The sequence below is a fragment of the Myotis daubentonii genome, chromosome 5 (assembly GCF_963259705.1).
Source record: "Myotis daubentonii chromosome 5, mMyoDau2.1, whole genome shotgun sequence".
Taxonomy (NCBI): Eukaryota; Metazoa; Chordata; class Mammalia; order Chiroptera; family Vespertilionidae; genus Myotis; species Myotis daubentonii.
The window spans coordinates 89,472,681-89,492,992 of NC_081844.1; the positions used below are offsets into that span (position 1 = coordinate 89,472,681).

Genomic DNA, 20,312 nt, shown 5'->3' on the forward strand with positions numbered 1-20,312 from the left:
TACAGAAAAAATTTTCCTACCTTATACACGAAAACTTCAGTTAACCTTTTCAAATATCCCCACCTAGGCCAAACACCATAAAATCATCATGCCTATCCATCTTACAGCATCACTGTTATTATGCCGACATATCCTTATGATACCCTGTGTTCACTTACTGCCACATGTATAGTGAAAATCCAGTGGACAAGAATTAAAACATCTGGATTCTAGTCTTGGTTTTGTCATATACCATGGTGTGATTTCATGCATCAAAAAATCTCTTTCATAACTTCTCACATTTTTATTTTCTTTATGGATAAGCCCTATTTGCTGGATGCTGTGAGAATTAGGTAGCAATGCATGTGGAAGCACACTATACACTTTGAAATGCCATGTAAATAAGAGAAAAACCTGGTTATGAATGAGATGGAAGTGTTAGAGTGGAAAGGCACGAGAGGAGACAGGGCATGTTGTTAGGGGAAGAAATAGAATATTGGGGACCAGCTTTAATTGTAAGAAATATTAATCATGCTCTGTTAACCGTGATTGTTTTGTTCTGATTAAAGAAGGTGCATTCTAACCTGACTGGGAGTTGCATGTGGGACCTGGGAGCTCACCTGGAAATGTGGCCCATCCTCCCCATTTGGGAGCTGACTAATGACTTTGTTGCAGAAACCAGAGCCGCCAGCCCTTTGAAGATCCTCAACCTTTGCATACCTGCAGGCCTTGGCAAATGCCCAGCCCGCCTTACCTATAAACTACCCATTTGGCATACCCTTTTGCCTACTCGCCCATGTGATCTTTGTCCTTCTATCCAATACAAGCAGCTGGCTTATGGTGGGGGAGGGAGCAGATTTTTGTGTATGACCTGCTGCTCTCCCATACTGTCAGCAGTGTTGGAATAAATGCACATACATGATTCAACCCTGTCTCTGCTTAATTGGCTCAAGTAGTGACAGGCAGCCCGGACCCTTTGATTGTCTAGTTATAAAGTGAGATATAAGATGATACATCAGTAATACAAAGTAGGAGAGGACAAGGAGAGAAAGACGAAAGGAAACAGGAAAATGGGACAGAACAGAAAAGGCGGCAATCATAGACCCGAGTGACCTGCTTGGCAAATATCTGGGGACTGAGATGGAAATGAGCTCCTTGTTCCCCAGTTCCTTTCAATGAGGTAGGAAACCACCAGCCATTTGAAATTGTCTTCAGGAAAGTCCTCCAGCTCAGAGACCAGTCAGTGGCTGACCCTCCTCTGGGAAGCACATGCAGCAATGCCTCCCCATGGGAAGGGACTGGGTTAGCAATTAGACAAACACAAAAGTAGGATGCTGAACAACAGCACAGAAAATGAAAGAGTAAAAGGGCAGACCTGCTGCCAGATCTGACTATTAAAATATTGCATAATTGAACACAATTTTACTGCAGTTGCTTTTCTTCACTGAAATACCCAATGATCTAGACTGAATTGATTATTAAGTCCAATTTAACCAATTACCTGGAGAAAAAGGACTGGAATGTTCTAGCAGAAGCAAGTGGCTCCGTTCTAGAATCCCTTAGTGGGAATTCCGACATGTGAGACAGGCTTCAACTCTCTCAAGGCCTCTTAACATTCTAGGTCCCCATCCCAGATAGGGGACACAAAATAATGGGAACACTAACCCTGTCCATCGAAGTCCCAGGCCATGAAGTCTGTAAGCATATGCATAGGAGAGGCCCTTCAACTTCAACCAAAGAACTGGCCTGGTGTTCCTTCTATCCTCCCATCTCCTCTCCACATCTCATTGCCTCAGAATCCATAGTTGCAAAAGTGAAATTCAGTGTGTGTGTGTGTGTGTGTGTGTGTGTGTGTGTGTGTGTGGAGGGGGTGGAGGGTGGATAAAAGTGGTGACTGTTAATATCCATTGGGCACACATCTATCTATGACAGGCCTTCAGTGATGGTGAGAGCATGCCTGAAGAGCTGTGAAGTGAAATATAAAGGCTTGCTCAATTTTAGTAAAATTTCTCCAACACTACAGTGTGCTAAAATCTGGGTTCATGAAGTCCAGCAGACATATTAAGTGAATAATTATGAACAACTCTGACAATTAGACATTATTGATAACAGCAATTTGTACGCAGAGCCCTGGGAACATAGAAGGGAGGTGGGGAAGGCTTGGGCGGCTGAGATGACTGAGTTCTGATTTGAAGTATGAGTAGGAGGTTGACAAAAACAGGGGATGGGCCTGATTGGACTTAAAATATAGAAAGATGGCTTGGAGGTGAATCTGGATTGGAGGTGAAACAGTCATAGTCAAGAAAGGAGTTTGGGGATGATGCCAATCACTCAGAGGGCTAATGACAGCCATGACAAGAAGGGTAGGAGAGGGTGGCAGAGACAAGGTTACATAATTCTAAATTCTAAATAAAACAGTGCTAAAATTACGCTGGTGTAAAAAGGTTATACTAGGTATTCTTTTTTACAGAGTAAAACCTCATCAATTCAACATAATGATAGAAGCATGCCACAATTAGTCAAATATGAATTACACATTTTTAAAAGAATATAACTAAACTAGGGGCCCGGTGCACGAAATTCATGCACTGGGTGTGTGTGTGGGGGGGGGGGGAGTGTCCCTCAACCCAGCCTGCCCCCTCTCACATACTGGGAGCCCTCAGGTGTTGACCCCCATCACCCTCAAATCCCAGGATCGGCCCCTTGCCCAGGCCTGACGCCTCTGGCCTAGGCGTCCGACCCGGGCGGCGGGGACCCACAGCTGCAGCGGCCCCGTGATCGTGGGCTTCGCTTTAGGCCCAGGCAAGGGGCCCCTAGCTCCTGGGACTGCCAGCTTTGACCGTGCTCAGCTCCCATCGCTGGCTCCACCCCTACTTCCTGCTATCACTGGCCAGGGCGGAAAAGGCACCTGATTCTCCGATCATGGCTGGGGGGCAGGGCAAAGGTGGCCCCAGGGCCGCCTTTGCCCTGCCCCCCAGCTCTTAGCTCTCCCCTGGGTTTCCAATCACTGTCAGTGGCAGGGGGCTTCTTCCTGCTTTCCCTTTCTCCTCCCTGCATTGTGCCTACATATGCAAATTAACCGCCATCTTGTTGGCAGTTAACTGCCAATCTTAGTTGGCAGTTAATTTGCATATAGCCCTGATTAGCCAATGAAAAGGGTATCGTCGTACGCCAATTACCATTTTTCTCTTTTATTAGTGTAGATGCTTTGGGGTTTTCGACTAGATGACGTTTTAAATACCTTTCAATTTCCCTGTTTTTAATTAGCAGCATCAATGGTTTTACAATGAAAGTGAAGTTCTCAGTAAAGTTTTTTTTCTCTAAAGTGTGTTGAACCTTTCTCTCTTCTGATTTTGTTCCCATAATCCTGTGGGGTTCCCATACCAAGACTGACCTCTACCCACAGCCAATTCCTCTTTTGCTAGTGTAGGAAGTCCTAATGCTGACCCCAGGCTGATTGTCCAGAAAACTGGTCTGAGAGGCCCGCACAATCTCTCCATATAGACAGGGTGGGTGGTACTCCTCCCCACCAATGAGGGGTGTCAAACTGGGCGATGTTAGTCCGCCAACAACACACCCATTGAAAAGAACGTTTTACGTTACAGACAAAAATCGGCCATAATTTTCCTGAGTCTCAGGATTCTTTGGGGTGACTCAATTTGCTTTTCAAAACTCTGTCAGTGTGCAATGATGAAAATCAGTTCAATCCCAGGACAGCCATCAAAACACTCCCTTTTAGGGAAAGGATTTTATCATTGTCTACTAAATTCGTTGAAATCTGAAATCCTTAGTTATCATAGCTTGGCTATAACTCATACTAAATGCACTATTTACTTTCCAAATACTTGTGCATCTCTTACATCATAATCCTCATGAGTCATACAGAATGTATTTACTATGAAAAACATTAGACTTGATGTTCACAATCATAATGACTAGAAATGAAGGACAAAGGAAATAATTCTTTATTCCATATTCCCTAAAGATGCACAGCAGGGGGCTGGCTCCTATAAGCTTCCTGAGTTTAGGAGATGAGAAGGGTCATAGTTTTACACACATCCTAATTGTGCAAAACTTCCTTAGCACTTGCAAGTTAAGAGAATGAAATGATTCCTGAAGTCTAAAGAAGGAAGAAGCTTCATACACGGGCAGTCTCCTTGGTGGGAATATTGGGAGAGCTACTACAAGCATCTCCCCCTTGTCTAGAAGATAGTCAGAGGTTTTTAGAGTCAATTTCTAGTCTATTCAATTCACCACGTAGCAGATTGAATCAGAATCTTCCCCCAAACATTTCCCCATTGAGCTCCATACCAATTTAACCAACAATCTATTAGATGTTTATCACCAAATATCTCACAGTTTTCTCTACCTCAACCAGCTCCAAACTAAGCTCTATCTCCCCATACACCCTACTTCTCCATGGTCACCTTTAAAATGTCTTCCTCCTCCTTCTCATGCAATTAGTCACCTTCTACTGTGAATTTTCCTTCCTCTAGAATCTGCACACTCTTCCTCCATCCCCATATTAGTCTTAGTTCTGGCCTTTTTCTCCTTCCCTGGGCAAGTACAACAGTCTCCTAATTGAGTCCCTGAGTCCCTAATTCCTGTCATCCATCGCAATTCAGCCTAAACTCGGCTAGAGTCATCCTCCCGACATACCTGACATGGCTTTTCCTTCTGTGCAGAAATGACCATATTTCTGGACCTCCTATATCTAGTTTTCTTCATTTACTAGTACCAACATTTTTGAGTGCTGAGAAGTTCTCTTTATTTATATATTGGAAAAAAATGACCTTTCTAGTTTTATATAGCTACACATACACTTTTTCTGGAATTCATCTTTTGAGGATTTGGACTACAATAATTATAAATAACACACAATTGTGACATTTGAGGTAAGGTGAGGCTAAAACTGTCAGTGACACTGTAGGTAGTGAGACCTTATAATAACTCTGCATCTATATTGATATGCATAAAGGCATGATAGTATTGAACATTCAAAGATGAGTACTTTGTCTAAAGCCTTTTGAGAGCATTGAAATGAATAAAGCCATTATAAGTTAAGGAGAAAGTGAGTGGGCAGAAGAGGGGAAAAAGATTATTCTTACAGTTCTTTAGAAATGCAAATAAGAACACTGCCTGAACATCATTACTTTGCTGATAAAATGGTAATCACTTAACAGGTATTTATTTAGAAACCTGTTCCAATTCCTAAACTGAAAAAAAAAAAAAAGGCCTTAAATTCAACAATTCAACATAACCCTATTTGCAAAGTGGTAAAAAAACCCCACAAATTTCCAGGAGAAAATTGCAGGTACCAAATGTCATAACATAGTCTATAAGTTGGAGATGATTCTTACCACTGTTTTCCAAATTTAAGCGATAAAGTAAAAAGCCTCAGGGGCCTGGCAGGCAAACTCAACTCCCTGACAACTGGAGGCTGTGGCTGCGGAAGGAAATGTAATAGTTCAAATGGCTTCTTTTCAGACAATAGGAATCATTGTTACTCTGGTAAACTGGAGAAGGCCCAGCCTCCCTAAAGGCATGTAAGTAAATTTTTCAAAGCCTGGACAGACCAAACAAATAGATCTGCCAGGCCTTCAGTTTGAGAACCCAAGACTAAAAATGTCCAATGACAGACCCTCTACTACATATAAATCTTTGCACAAACGAATTCTGAGGCTCACAGGATAGTCTCTAACATCTAGCAAATTGGGGTGAAAATACTAGCTTCCCCTCTACTAGAAATGTGACTTTGGACAAAATAATGATCCCTTTCTGCCTCAGTCCCCCCTATGTAATAACAGGGACACTCTCAGTGTCACTTGGGCTGCTATAACAAATTACCACAGACTGGGTGGCTTACACAACAAAGACTTATTCCTCAGGGTTCTGGAGGTTGGGAAGTTCAACATCAAGGTGCCAGCACATCTGGTGTCTAGTGAGAGCCCACTTCCTGGCATGCAGATGGTCTTCTGCTCATTGAGTCCTCACATGGTGGACAGCAGAGAGCTCTCTGGGGTCCTCCTTTTATGAAAGTGCTAATCCCATTCACAGGGTATCTGCCCTCAAGACCTAATTACATTCCAAAGAGCCCACCGTGTCCTAAGACCTACACCACATTGGGGGTTAGGATTTCAACACATGAATTCCAGGGAAACACACACATTTAGCCCATCTGGTAAGGAACTCCCAGAGTTGTTGGGATGAAAGGAGATCAGATGGGTCACGTGCTTAGAGGAGCATCTGAACCTCTCAGCTGTAGCAAACTGTTCTTGTAAATGATCAAGGCAGCGAGTAACAAGTGATTTAATACTCTCCCAGTACTGTCTAAATCCACTTTTCAGAATTAGGCATGTTTAATTAACATTTTAATCAAAATCATATACCCTTTATGAAATAGTTTGCTGTCTTTGGAACCTTGGAAAGTAATTGGAAAAAATCAGTGATTTTAGAAGCAAAGACTTGGTTTTAGTGTGAAATTAATCACTTGTTAGCTGTGTGGGCTTAGGAAAAATCACTTAACCTCGCTGAAACCCTTTGTGCTTCATGAGACTTCAAGAAGCCACAACCCTGCTCGAGGCTCCAGATTATCAAAAGGAGCCTGGGAAGGATTTCAAATAACTCTCAGCATCAGTCATATGCTTCTTGAATCTCATAATGACACATTCTTTTCAAGAGGAAAAAAGACCCAGTTTTCTGGAATCCAGGTGACGTTTCAATATAGACCATACTCTAATCCTATTAAGTCTAGAGGAAATTCTGACTGAACTGGAGCTTAGAATCGAAGAGCTCTTGTAAAAGTTTTTTTGTGAAATTAGGCAATACTTCAATCCCTACCTGGCTATTTGCATGCACAGATATACACAAGTGGAACTATCTTTTAAAAATTGTATTGAAATTTAAGATTTAAATAAGGCTTGTTGCCCTGGCTGGTGTAGCTCACTCAGTTGGTTGGGCATCATCCTGTGCACCAAAAGGTTGCAGGTTTGATTCCCGGTCAGGGCACAAGCCCTGGTTTCGGGCTCAATCCCCAGCAGGGGGTGTGCAGGAAACTGCCAATCAATGTTACACTCTCATATCCATGTTTCTCTCTCTCTCCAACTTCCTTCCTCTCTCTCTAAAATTCAACAAGCTATTCTTTAAAAAATTAATAATAAAGCTTGGTGATAGCTGGCAGGACCGAGGGACAACAAGGAGTCATAAGAAAAGGAACTGGATTCACCAGTGTGGACTAGGCAAGAGACTCAAAACGAAGGTGTGAGCGGTAGTTCTGAGAACATGTAACAGTTGATACCAACAGTCATCGAGACCCAGCCCTGTGTGCTCCTGGGAAAAGATTAGGTCTCAGAATAGGCAATGCTGTACTGCTGGTTTCTGAACACTTCTGTCTCAAGCAATTTTAGTAGGGACCCACTTTGATCAGGTATTACCCGGAATGCATGTTCATCTCACTTTACATGCACAACAATGTGGATTTGCAGCATCAAGAGGCTTTCTGCGTTACTAGAGCCAAGGCACAACCTTTGAGTCCTGGGAACTGGTCATCCATCAGGGTAGATGCAGATTAGCCCCTCGGTGGAACGGTTCCAGCTAGAGGTTGGCAGAATTCAGCTTGAGAAGCGGAACAAAGTCAGGGACACTTATAAACACCCATCTTTAGTAACAATCAAAAGCACTTGGACAAGGGAACTGGTCAAACAATAACTTCCTACAGTCAAGGAGATGAAGACTCAGAAACAGAGATTCAGGTGTGTATGTTAATGTGGTCACTGGGGAGCTTGAAGGCTGTGACGCCAAATGCACCCATGCCCGAGCTGTAAGTTCCAGAAGGAAGCAAGGTTACCGGGAAGAAGCTGTGCCGTTATTTGCCACTCTCTTCAGGCACTGACCTCCTTCAGAGAGGGAAGAAGCCTGAAATCTACATTTCCCATATTTCCTTGCCCAACAAAAGAGAGGCTCAGAATAGGAAACTAGACTGCGAGAGGGGAAAAACACCATGTTTCTCCAGTATCTGGAGGTGCCTTCAGCAATGAGCACAGCAGTAAGTGGTTCCTTGAGCAACAAATGTGGCAGCAGCGTGTGACAGGGATGAGGTTCGTGAAGCTTCCTGACCTCTGAGTAACACTCCTTCTTCCTCCCTCCCAGGGAGCTACGTGACCAATTTCCTGCTTGAAATACAAATATATAGAACAGTTTCCATTTTCCAGACTGGTCATTGCCAGGCACAGAAGCAGAAAGAAACAAGTCAGAGGCGTTTTCCTCTGACCAGAGGTCATCGATCAAGGGATTGACTGTGTATGAAGGAATGCTGGCTGAACCGAATAGGGCTCGAGACTAGGAGTCACAAAGACACAGGATGGAGTCCTAGACCCTCCAGTTCCCAAACAGGAATGTGCCCAAGTTCATGGAAAGTGCCGTGTAAAGAGAGAACAGGACTGGATAGGGTGCAAATGAGAAGTGGTTTCAGCCCAATTATCCCACTTACAAGCCCGATATTGAGGTCTTCTATCACCTTTGGAAGCCTCAATTTCCTTACCAGGGACAAACAAACACTGTTAACAAATTTAAGGTCAGCCAATTAAATGGATACTGAATTTAAAGAATCAAGAAGTTTATAGAGTGTAGTAACTGGCTAGCAGTCCTAGCGGTAATAAAAGCCTATATCTCACCATTATTGTGATGACTAAAGGCAATATTTACCATTTGTCCAATGCCTACGAGTGATATACTATGTTAAGAGTTTTACCTACATTACTTATAATTCTCACAAAAATCCCATTTTCAGATGCCAACACTAAAGGCTTTGAGAGATTGAATAATTAGTTCACGGTTCTACAACCAGCAAATTTCACACATTGCCTGAGACCAATGCTTTAGAAATGTAAGTGTGGCCTCTCTCTCTGGTAGTTCTGAGGTGTCCAGCTTGAGGTCCCCCGTGATTCCATGGGACAGAAGGGTTCCAGGTCTTATTCACTGTGCTCCTGATCTAACTCAAAGACTTATTGACCATTTTATCAGTCAAGCAATAAAGGATTATTCTCATTTACATTTCTAAAGCAACATAAAAATATCTCCTTTTAAACCTTACCCACTCACTTTCTCCTTATATGCTAAGGCATGTCGCAATTTCAAAGCCTACAGGGAGATTTCTTGCAAAACATTTCACTGCCTGAAAGGAGAACATATTCACCATTCCAACTGCCAGGTTACAAACACAAATTAACTCCACTTGCAAATCAATTACATATTGATAAGTCTTTTGGGCTGACAACTTGTATGCATGGATTTCAAACTCTGTTAGTTATTTCAAGCCTTTATGATATTTAGCATTAAAAATTCCAACTCATCCTCAGACTTTAGTGAAATACATGCATTGTCACCAGTATTAATAATCAAGCTGAAAGTTAACTCCTTTATTTTAAAAACTGCTCTATTTCCTTTGCCAAAATCGGATCATTTCAATTAATTCTTATAATCACATTGATTTCCAATTAACTTCTTGATTTGAAGTAATTATTTTCAAATTAGTGCAATGACAGAATTAAAACAACTGGGCAATTAATTCAAAGTCGACTACTCACCTTTGTTATGGTTTTAATTCATGTTGTCACATGTGAACCGCAGGTGACTGCATTTACATCAAGAGTACGCATTTTGTATTTAAAGTATTCAAATTCTGGGACCCCGGCTGGGTACCTCAGCTCGAGCATCACCTCGATATGCCAAGGTTGGGAGTCTGACCCCCGGTCAGAGCATATACAAGAATTAAGCAATGAATTCATAAATAAGTGGAACAACAAATAGAAGTTTCTCTTCTCTCTCTCTATTTATCTCTCCATCTCTATTTCTGTCTCTTTATTGCTCCTTCCCTCTCTATAAAACAAATTTTTAAAGAATTTAAAGTATTCAACTTTTGGTATTTATTCAGATGCTCCATGTTTTATATGAAAGCTTGCCATTTTGAGCTGCTGTTTGAAACTGTTCAGTGGCTCCCCAGCAAGTGGCATCAAGCCCTATCAACTGAAGAAAAAAAGATTCTCTTCCCTGGAAAACTGGTTCTTTCTTGAATTCTTTTTTCCCTTTGCTTCTCCCTTCTGTCCTTCCTTCCTTGAAGTGGCTTATAAAAATAAACAATCCTATATAATAAAAGGTTAATATATAATAAAAGGTTAATATGCAAATCGACCAAATGGCAGAATGATGTGCACTATGATGTGCACTGACCACCAGGGGGCAGACGCTCAATGCAGGAGCTGCCCCCTGGTGGTCAGTGCACTCCCACAGGGGGAGCACTGCTCAGCCAGAAGCCCTGAGCCAGGCTAACGGCTGGTGAGCACAGTGGCGGTGGCAGGAGCCTCTCCTGCCTCCACAGCAGTGCTAAGGATGTCCGACTATCCCACGGGGAGCGGGACTAAGCTGTCAGTCGCACATCCCCTGCGGGCTCCTGGACTGCAAGAGAGCACAGACTGGGCTGAGGGATCCCCTCTGCCCCCGCCGAGTACACAAATTTCGTGCACCGGACCTCTACCTATGGAATGACCAGTCACTATAATGCACACTGACCACCAGAGGGCAGATGTTCAATGCAGGAGCTGCCCCCAGCCCCTCCCCCCCAGGCCAACGAAGGAGGGTGCCAGCCAGGGGGCCCTCCCCCGAGCACCCCGTTGGTCACCCCACAGATCAACCCTGATTGCCAGCCAGGCCTAGGGGCCCTACCCATGCACAAAGTTCATGCACCAGGCCTCTAGTATAAGATATTGTTAAGAAAGCAAAGGAAACAAGATAAAGCAACAGAAGGCATTGGAAAAATAAAAATAAAGGCAGGTCAGAACTACTGTGAGTGCCCAGAGATCCTTTATAAGTGCAGTGGTAATTACAAACGTGGCTCTAAGTTTCCCAGAAACCCTAGCAAAGGGAGGAAAATTTTACCATTGATGTGATTCAATGGTAAAGATGCTTTTTAAAAAATTTTAAAATTAGAAACATTCATGAGAAAGCACAACAGTTACTCTATAGAGGAGAAACAGACTCTTAAACCAACATGTTCTTATTAAACAGGGGCAAGGTAGCAGGAAAGTGTAGAGAGCCCATGGGACAAGGAGATGAGTCAAGGGTAGGAGGAAGGCAAGGTAAGAGAGAGAGAGAGAAAGAGAAGAGGAGAGGAGAGAGAGAGAAAAAAAACTTTTTCTTCACTCAGAGTCTGGGGCTATTATCCTGAGAAATTGTCAAAGAAAGAGTCTGTATACATTTGGACTTTCCTCCACTTATCGCCTACCTGAACCCTGTACTTTCTGGAACTGGAAATTGATAGAAGATGTCTTAGAAAGCAGAAACATGTTAGCTGTAAAAAGCAGCAGGAAGAAAAGGATGGAGACCTGGATTGCCTTTAGGGATCATTGTCAAGCTGAGGAAAACCACTTGTCAGTGGAAAGCATCTGATCTTTAACCAAAACAAAACAAAGGCAAGCAAGGGCTATCTCTGAAGTCAGGCAATAAGCTGTAGTCGGTAGCACTGAGGGCTTGGGAACAGCACTGGGGTAAGGTCCAACCAGGCTCACTGCCCAAATTCAGGCGGATAATGTTCTGCAAAGAGTTCCTGCTGAAAAGTCACCAAGCCACTGTTTCCACTTTCCTTTCTTCATCACTTCAAAAAAAAAACGCAGTTGTCTCCTCCAGAGCCCCAACAAGACGCAAACAGACCAAAAAAATGACATCAGGTGGGTGTCAGATTGTCTGCAGAGCTGACTACTATCTGCTTAAGTTTGCGAGACACTGTTTACCAAAGGAGGAGACTCATCAGAACTTGCCTCTCCAACCAGGCCCTGATTCACGGCTGGCTTCTCATCCTGAGTCAATCCATCCTACACCCGACTCTCTACAACGGATGCCCTTAAAGGAAAATGCTAGCAATGAGCTCAGAATTCCAAAATCAAGCCCTAGTATTCTTTTAAGTCCTACCTCATAGTTCAGAGAGAATATAGCTCACTGTATATCTCATTACTAGGGTTCTTTTGTTATTGTATTAAATTCTATTTGTGTGGTTATCCTCTGGCTAGCCCCAGGATCCTTAAGAAAAGGTTAACTCCCTCTCACACACAGTTTTCATGCTTAATGAATGTACAACAAACATGGAGCGACATTATTCTAATACCTCAGATAAATATCCAATTGCTACAAGTTGGACATTGGTCACATGTTACCGAGTCTCTATTCCTTCTCCTTAAAAAATCTTTGGAGGATTGAACTTTCCTCCATTGTATGGCCTCTTCCTGCATGGTACCTGCCTCCCCTTAGGAAAGGTGTACAGCAACTGGTCACGTGACTTGGCCAATCAGATGTCATCCCCCAGAACTCTGTCTCTTGAGCAGCATACAAGGGGAAATTCTTGATCATCACCCACAATGCAGAAATGTACTGACCACTTCTTCCTGGGGTTGGTCATTGTTCCACTTCCAAGCTCAACGAGAATTCCCAAAGTTCTTATTTATTTGCAAACTCTGTCCTCTAGCATTTTCTCCTTAATTCGTTGAGCCTATACATTGTAGCTTCTCCAAAATTCCCCTTGAATATGTTAGCAAGTTCATTTCTGATGCTTGTAGCCAAGAACACTGACAGATATATTATAGTAAGGATCAAACTGAATTAGCGAACTCAATTCAATGAAACCAAACGAACAACAACAACAAAAAAGTGGCTGTGATGGCCTGACAAAATGCTTAAATGTTAGACATTTTATTTGGTTCTAAATGTTGACTAGAAACTCTCTGACCCCTGATATCTGGGAAAAACTGGCTGGAGTCTCTCAATTCTACAGCTGGCCGAAATAAAAAACTTTTGCTCAGCTTTCTGAATTTTCCCCGGGCGTTTATCTAGTCTTCTGCTATACTGTGCCTTTTGGGTGCCCATTCTGCATTCTCTCTTGTAAATAACATTTACGCAGACAGGCACGTGGGCCTCTCACCAGTACACACTCACACATCCATACATATGCACATAAAATGTTTGTAGTGAAGGAGGAGGCAGTGTGGTTATATGACCTTGAGCAGATTACTGAACCCCTTTGTGCGGTGGTCACCACACATCGTAAAATGAATATAATACTGGCACGTGCCTCATAGGATTGTTTTAAAAAGTGAACAGGATAATGCATGATAAGTTTATAGCTCTTGTTGCCCTCACACATAATAAACATTCAACGCTCAATGGCTAGCCAGGCTAGAAAGTTTTATGGAAGAGCAGGATCCTGGAAGAGGTCAGCACACGCACCATCCACATTTAAAACAAACCAACAAATGCAGATATGCAACCCGTCTACTCCCAGGGTCCCCTACAGCCACCATGACACTGGATATTCACCTTTTTCCAAGCAGAGCCCAGACTCTCCTTCTCAGAGCCTTGTCTCTCCAAACTTCTCCCTCCTGCTCACTCATTTTCCTATCTTGAGAGCATGTAATAAAATTCCTCTCTTGTGCCAGGGATTTGGGCCCTTCAGCTCATACTTTATATAGGCATTTTACCAAGTGAAGACATTTTCTTACCCAAAAAAAGAATTTCTGGTTTCTGCTCTGAAAGTAATAAACTTTCCTCTATCTCGTTATAAACTGGAATATCCATTTCTAGACCCTGGTCATTTGCATACTACCCTTGTGATTTTTTTTTCACATTCATTTGTTAATGAGTATTTTTAAAATACATAACATTTTCTTTAAATACACTTCTTTTTTTATTTTAAATAAATGTATTTTAAAAGGAAATTCCATGTCACTACCGTAAATGTGCAAAACAGTATTACTCATCACGATAAGACTGTTACCTTAAAATAAATATTTTAAAATAAAAACATGTTCATAAACTACCTAAAATCATTATGCATCACCAGAGAGCCACACATCACAATTTGGTAAATGTGCACCTAAAATACATCTTTTATCATGAACACCCCCAGGGGCTGGACTGAGGAAGAAATGGGTGGAAAGTCTGTGGCATTTGCATGTTTCCAATACTGTGGGTGGAGATGGGGAGTGGGCGAGGATGAGCACATGTTGATGGAATCAGGCGAGGAATCTGACAGAGAGGATGGTCCACAGACAAGATTCTGGGGAGTGATTAGCATCGTGTATCCTGAGCAATACAGGATAGACAGCACCCAAGGCTAATGCTCACTTAATTGAATTGTATTCTGCCATTAGAATCCAATGCTGCTATAAATAAAGGTTGAAAAGCTACAACTGTTAGGGAGCATACTATCTGAATTACCTCAAAAGAAGTGCATTTTAACCAACGGATGCAGGTTGATAAAGTGTCTAGAACTTAAAACAATTTCATAACTTTTCACCATTGATATTGCTCACTTTGGCCTCTGGGTGAACTAAAATCAAATTGAAATTCTCTAGATTCCATTGTGCTTTTTTGGAACAAAAATAATGTCACAAACTTTTAGATGAAAATTAAACACATGGCACCAACTTAAAAAATCTGCATTAAAATCCTAAGGCTCGCCCGAGCTGGTTTGACTCAGTGGATAGAGCATCAGCCTGTGAACTGAAACGTCCCAGGTTCGATTCTGGACAATGACACATGCCTGGGTTGTGGGCTCAATCCCTAGTGGGGGACTTGCAGGAGGCAGCCGATCCACCATGATTCTCTCTCATCGTGGATGTTTACATCTCTCTTTCCCTCTTCCCTTCCTCTCTGAAATCAATAAAAAAATATTAAAATAAAATCCTAAGGCTCTGCCCCAAGTCAGTGTGCTGGGTAAATAACAAAGTCCATGATGCTTCTACTGCGAATATAAAATGTTTTATTGCTGAGCAGTCAGAGCCCCTTTGCACATCAAGGTGTAATGGAACTCAACCCCATTTGAAATACGTGTGGTAACATCAAAGACGGGCTGATCAACAACCCTGTACTAAGTACTCACCATGCGCCAGGATTATGAGTGAGACACATTCTACCCTTAAGGAATTCCCGGGTTTAGTACATCTTTGGAAGCCCCGTCACATTACACTGGTGTTTCTGTGAAGGCAGCTCTCTTTTGTCCCAGCATTCTACTACATGCAACACACAGGCACAGTGTCCTCATTGTGTACCTGAAATGTGCTTTTCCACAGGTCTTATGGGAAGGAATCTGTCGTACAATTACTCTGGGAATGCATTTTTTTAGAACATCTTCCAGCTATCGGTATCTCCGGCCAGTCTTCAGCCTCAGATGCCAACCCATAACACTTACGCCTTATTGAATACAATTTCCTCCCACTATTTGGTTGTGCCGAATAAAACTGCAGCAAGCCCTTAAAGAAATAACTTCCCCAGGAACCATTCTATTATTTGATCTCCAAGGGCAGCAGGAAATTGCAGGAAAACAAAACAAAAGGCATTTAGGTTTATATAACTATACCACGCAACCGTCATGTCACATAATCTAATGAGCTGGTTGAAAAAAGACGTGGGCAAATGAGAAACTGCTGTAAATAGCTAAATGTATATTCAACATTTAGCTGTACAGATAAATGATATAAAGTTATTTTATGCTATTAAATATATCTTCTTTCTTCCTATCACAGAGATGAGTATCTACTTTCATATAACATATCTCCCTTAGTGCATACTTTTAGTATAGGCATCTTGAAACATTTATAGCCATATTTATTAATCTTTTAAGCAGAAGTGAAAACAAAAACACTAATAACCGAACAGAACCACACTCATGATTATATATGAAAGAAAATCCACATCCATTAGCTCTCTTACAGAGACCACATAGTTCAAATGGCCATAATGTATAGCACAATACACACAGGACTGTCACATACCTCACATTAGCATCAAGTTCGTCCATTACAGGAAATAGGCATGGGTGAGTTGGATTTCAGTACCCACAGGGTCCTATAATGTGAATAAATAATAAGTTAGATGATCAGGTAGGAAAATAACAAGTCGTTGGTAGAGGAAAAAAATGCCAGTCATTGCTTCCTGTTTATTAAGGCTTTGGAAGAGTATCAGTAAATATTTAATAAACAGTACCACAACAAAAAGCTATTGGCATACTGAGGTATGACACCATTGAGTGCATAAAAAGTTTTCTTATATTTTACGAATCTCCTGGAGATTAAAACATACAGGTACTTCTTTTACTGTTAATCAGTTTATTTGCTATTTTTTGCTCTTCCCAGAAATAGCTCATTTATAAGATCTGCATTAGGCCACTAGCTAGTACACATAGGCAGCTATGTTGCTATGATTAAAACAATGCATTGCCTACAATGGGTCAGTCACTTTGCATTCTATGAAGATTTTCAGATTTTTCTTAAACCCTTTTCAAGGGTAGGTAAACATGTATCCCTTTGAAAAACTAGTAAACTCCTGAGAACTTCTACCCAGAAAACAATAGATGTGCACACACATACATACACACTTTCTGGGGAGCCCATGATTCCTTGAAGCCCACCCATGAACCCAGACTAAGAACTCCAAGTTGAAGGGGAATTGACTTTGAAACTATCAAAAGTTCCTCCAGCATAGTCTCTTAGAAGGCCTTACGCCCTTTAACAGATGGACACTCATTGATACTCACTAAATAGGCTCTGGACTGACTGCACAGTTTTGTTATTCAGAAGAATTCCTAATTCTCAACACATTTGTTCCACAACATGATGCATCAGAGGATGCAGTGGCAGAGCCTGGTCTATTGCTTCTGGGGTTACCCTCAGCAAATCCTTTTTTTGTTCTAAGCTTCATCATCCACTTCTCAAAAGCAGAAAGGATTGGAAGAGATGATATCTGGGTTCACTTCCAGCTCTGACATTCTATAATTCCATCTGCTGGTTTTCTAATCAAATCTAACCAAGATAAAACTGTAAATCTGTTTATCTACATAACAGAACCATGAAACTCGGCCTTGGACCTGGGATGCTTTGGTCGGGGTGGACCAAACACACATGCTTGGCAGCCAAGAGGACAGTGGCAGACCACCAGAGCTGGGAAGGATGCAGATCTCATTGGATTTTACAATGTTTGTTCCTCTAAGATTAACAGGATCTGGGGCAGGTGTGGGAAAGGCTCAGCCTGCAGGTCAGTCTCTGAACACCGACCCTGACCTCAACCTCCTAAGTAGCTCTGTCTACTTCTATCTCTTTCACTTTTGAATTTGGAATAATCTTTTATTTGAAATACTTAAATACAAAGCCCTAACAACTGAAGTGATATGGCTCCATCCTCCTTCCTCCTCCATCTAAAATTCATTCCTGAAGTGATCACATCCATTTCCGTGGCCTAAAATACCACCTATTCACTGAAGGCTCCCAAAACGATAGCTCTATTCCTGACCTTTCCCAGACTTGTATCGCCTACCAGACATGACAACTTGGATGACTAAAAAGCATTTCCCACTCCCAACACAAAAACCTCCTCCTCCCTAGAGTTCTCCAAGTCAGTAAATAGTTCCAGCATTTACTCAGTTACTGAGACCAAGCTATCTCGTTTTCTCACCTCCTACAACCAAACTATCAGCAAACTCATTCTCTCTATTTTAAAAATGATTTCTTAACCTGTTTATTTCTTATTACATCCAGAACCAGCAACCTGGCCCCAGCAAGCAACCATCTCCCTTCCCTGGAATACCTTCCCACCCTCCTAACTGGTCTCCTGCTTCCTCTACTGTCATCTCTTCTCCCCACAGTACCCAGAATAATATTTTTAAAATGTAAGTCAGATCATTTCTTGCCTGCATAAAATTCTAGTGGTGTCCTGTCACACAGAATAAAATCCAAACTCATATCATGGCCAACCAGACTTGACATGATCTGGTCCCAGCTCCTCTCCAATCTCAACTTTATTGATGGCCTACCCCAGCTGCCCTCAAACTCAGGGGTTTTGCTATTTTCCTTAACCATGAAAGTAGGCCCTCACCTTAGGGCTTTTTCACTTACTGTTGCTTCTCCTAGAATGCTCCCATGTGGATCACTCCCTCAGGGCCTCAGGGACACTGCTCAAACGACACTTCCCACGGAATCTCCTTGATAATCAAAGTAAAATTTCAGACCTCATTTTCTGTAAGTTGCTATCCTCTTTATCCATTCTATTTTATCTTACTAACACATAAATTATATAATACTCATTGCTTCTTTATTAGTGATCTGCCTCTCTCATTAGAATGTTTCTAAAGCGCCTAGGTATATCTTGATCACTATTACATATAGCCTCAGTGTCTAGAACAATGTCTGATACATTCTCTTCACAGATATTTGTTGATTCATCTAAGTAGTTAATTCGTTTTTGCAAAAGAGGAAACTGAGGTTTGAGAATTTGTGACTTTCTCACTGGGAGGTAATGTATGAATCATCCCAGAGTACAATACTATGATTTTAAACATGCGAAAACCATTTCGTTTTATTAAGTTACCCTTTACGAAGTGTTAACAAGTGCCAAACACTATCCCTTTTCCTTCTCTTCCAACCTCTGAGTTTTTATCTCTATTGTTAGATGAAGAAACTAAAGATCAAAGAGGTTAATTGACTTGCCAAAGTCTCACAGCTGACCCTTGACCAAAGTGGGAATAGAATCCAGGGCTGTGAATTCCAAAACTCAAGCTTTGTCTTGCATAGTCCTTCTCATCGTATCATACTTCCTCCCACAAGAGCAAGGGAATCTCCTGATGAAAGTGGACACTTGCTGTAATCATCGATGCCTTCTTCCTCAGGAAACAGTACCTTGATTTTCATTTGCAGAACTACCCCTCCCCTGCCTCAATCCCTAGCTCTAGTCACAAGCATATGACCAGGACTGGCCAATCAGAAGAGTCCATTCCCTGGCCAGTTAATTAGCTCATCAGCTAGACTAGTAAAAGCTACACCTGGGATTTTGCTAGGAAGAGTCTCTCCCCTGATGTTGCTAAACTGATAGACCTTCCGTTTGAAGTTATTGGTGATCATCATTGCCACTTTTGGGAGAATCTGAGAATGAAGCTAACCCAAAGGAAATCAGAGTTGCAGCATACAGAATACAGTGACCTGATGACATAGTTTTGAGGCTTAAGATTCAGCAGTGTCTTAAAACAGTTTTATATTTGAATGAGCCAACAAATTCCTTTTGTTCCTCTATAAGCCAGTTTTACTTGGGTTCCAGCCATTATCTGCAACCAAAAAAATCCTGCGTAATATACTAGAAAATCAATATTGTATTTGTATACAGATTAGAAGGGGGAAAAACATGTAACTAAGGAAAACCAGTTAAAGCTAACTAAAGTTCACCTCACTGGAAATGCATTTGAAAATGTTGCAACATGGGGAAAACCTCATCTAGTCATACCGTGGGAAGCTAATGAAGGAAATCTCAATTAAAATTGGCGTTGAGAAGGCCAACAGAGGGAGCTCTCATGCTTTACCCCAAACAGGAAGATATATCTACTTTAGTACCCCTGTTAAGAGGAAGGAAGATTTTCTTCTTGCTCAGCAACAAGCCCAGCCAATGGAAAATGTTACAGCTCAGCCAACGAAAAGTCGTCATTACTGGGGCTGACTTGAATTGTCATGAATCATTTAATAACACCAATTAGATCTTCAAATTTGCCCAGTTAATTTAGTTTTGAACAATCGCAATATATGCTGTTATATTTTGCTCATCTAAACCCAATGAACAAATTAAAATGACTGCCATTTAGCAAGCCAGTGAAACAGCATGCACTGGTCAGAGAGAAAGAAACAGTAACAAAAGAGAAGTTGGTGATCCTGATTTGATTAATTGCTCACCAGCCACTATTTTCTGCCTTGCTCACCAGAGATAACTAATCAGAGGCACGATTACAGGAACACCTCTTGTTAGGAAGACTGCATAGAGTGAGAGGGCTTTGCAAGGAACCAGCGCTTTTATTTTGCATATTTATATTTCTAGCATCTTAACAAAACACCACCTAGTTAATTAAATCAACTGAGAGCATCTCCTACGCTCAGGTACAAGCTGTGTCACTTCTAAAGTTGTCAGTTTGGAATTCAATTAAACCATAGTGTGTGTGTGTGTGTGTGTGTGTGTGTGTGTGTGTGTGTGTGCGCGCGCATGCGTCTTAATGATAGTCATGCTATATCCAACAACCTGGTTTAAGGGAAAAGGAGTAATACCCTCCATGTTGGTCCACTTCATAAAAACGATCCTAGATAATAACTAGAAAAAGAACATGGAAAGCCCTGGGAGTCCTGGGAAAGGGGTTGAGAAGGGAGTCAAACCCTTCTACCATGTCAAATTCAAATGAAGGTCTCAGTAACTTTCAAGGCTTGGACAAGCTCAAGCCACTAGAATTATTCAAAGTAAAGCGACAGCAACAAAGAGCCCTATCAGAT

At 41.8% G+C, this 20,312-nt stretch overlaps 1 protein-coding gene across 10 annotated transcripts in view; it reads right to left on the bottom strand.

Annotated features, from left to right (window-relative positions):
- HTR4 (5-hydroxytryptamine receptor 4) overlaps positions 1-20,312 on the bottom strand; it is a 145,373-nt gene that overhangs the window by 107,892 nt on the left and 17,169 nt on the right. For all 10 annotated transcript variants that reach the window (XR_009453094.1, XM_059698825.1, XM_059698822.1 and 7 more), the window contains exon 2: positions 15,795-15,867. Coding sequence is in view for 8 of the 10 variants with exons in the window: in XM_059698825.1 (XP_059554808.1) it covers positions 15,795-15,820 (26 nt within the window). In the remaining 2 variants the exon portion in view is untranslated. The remainder of the gene's footprint in view (positions 1-15,794; positions 15,868-20,312) is intronic.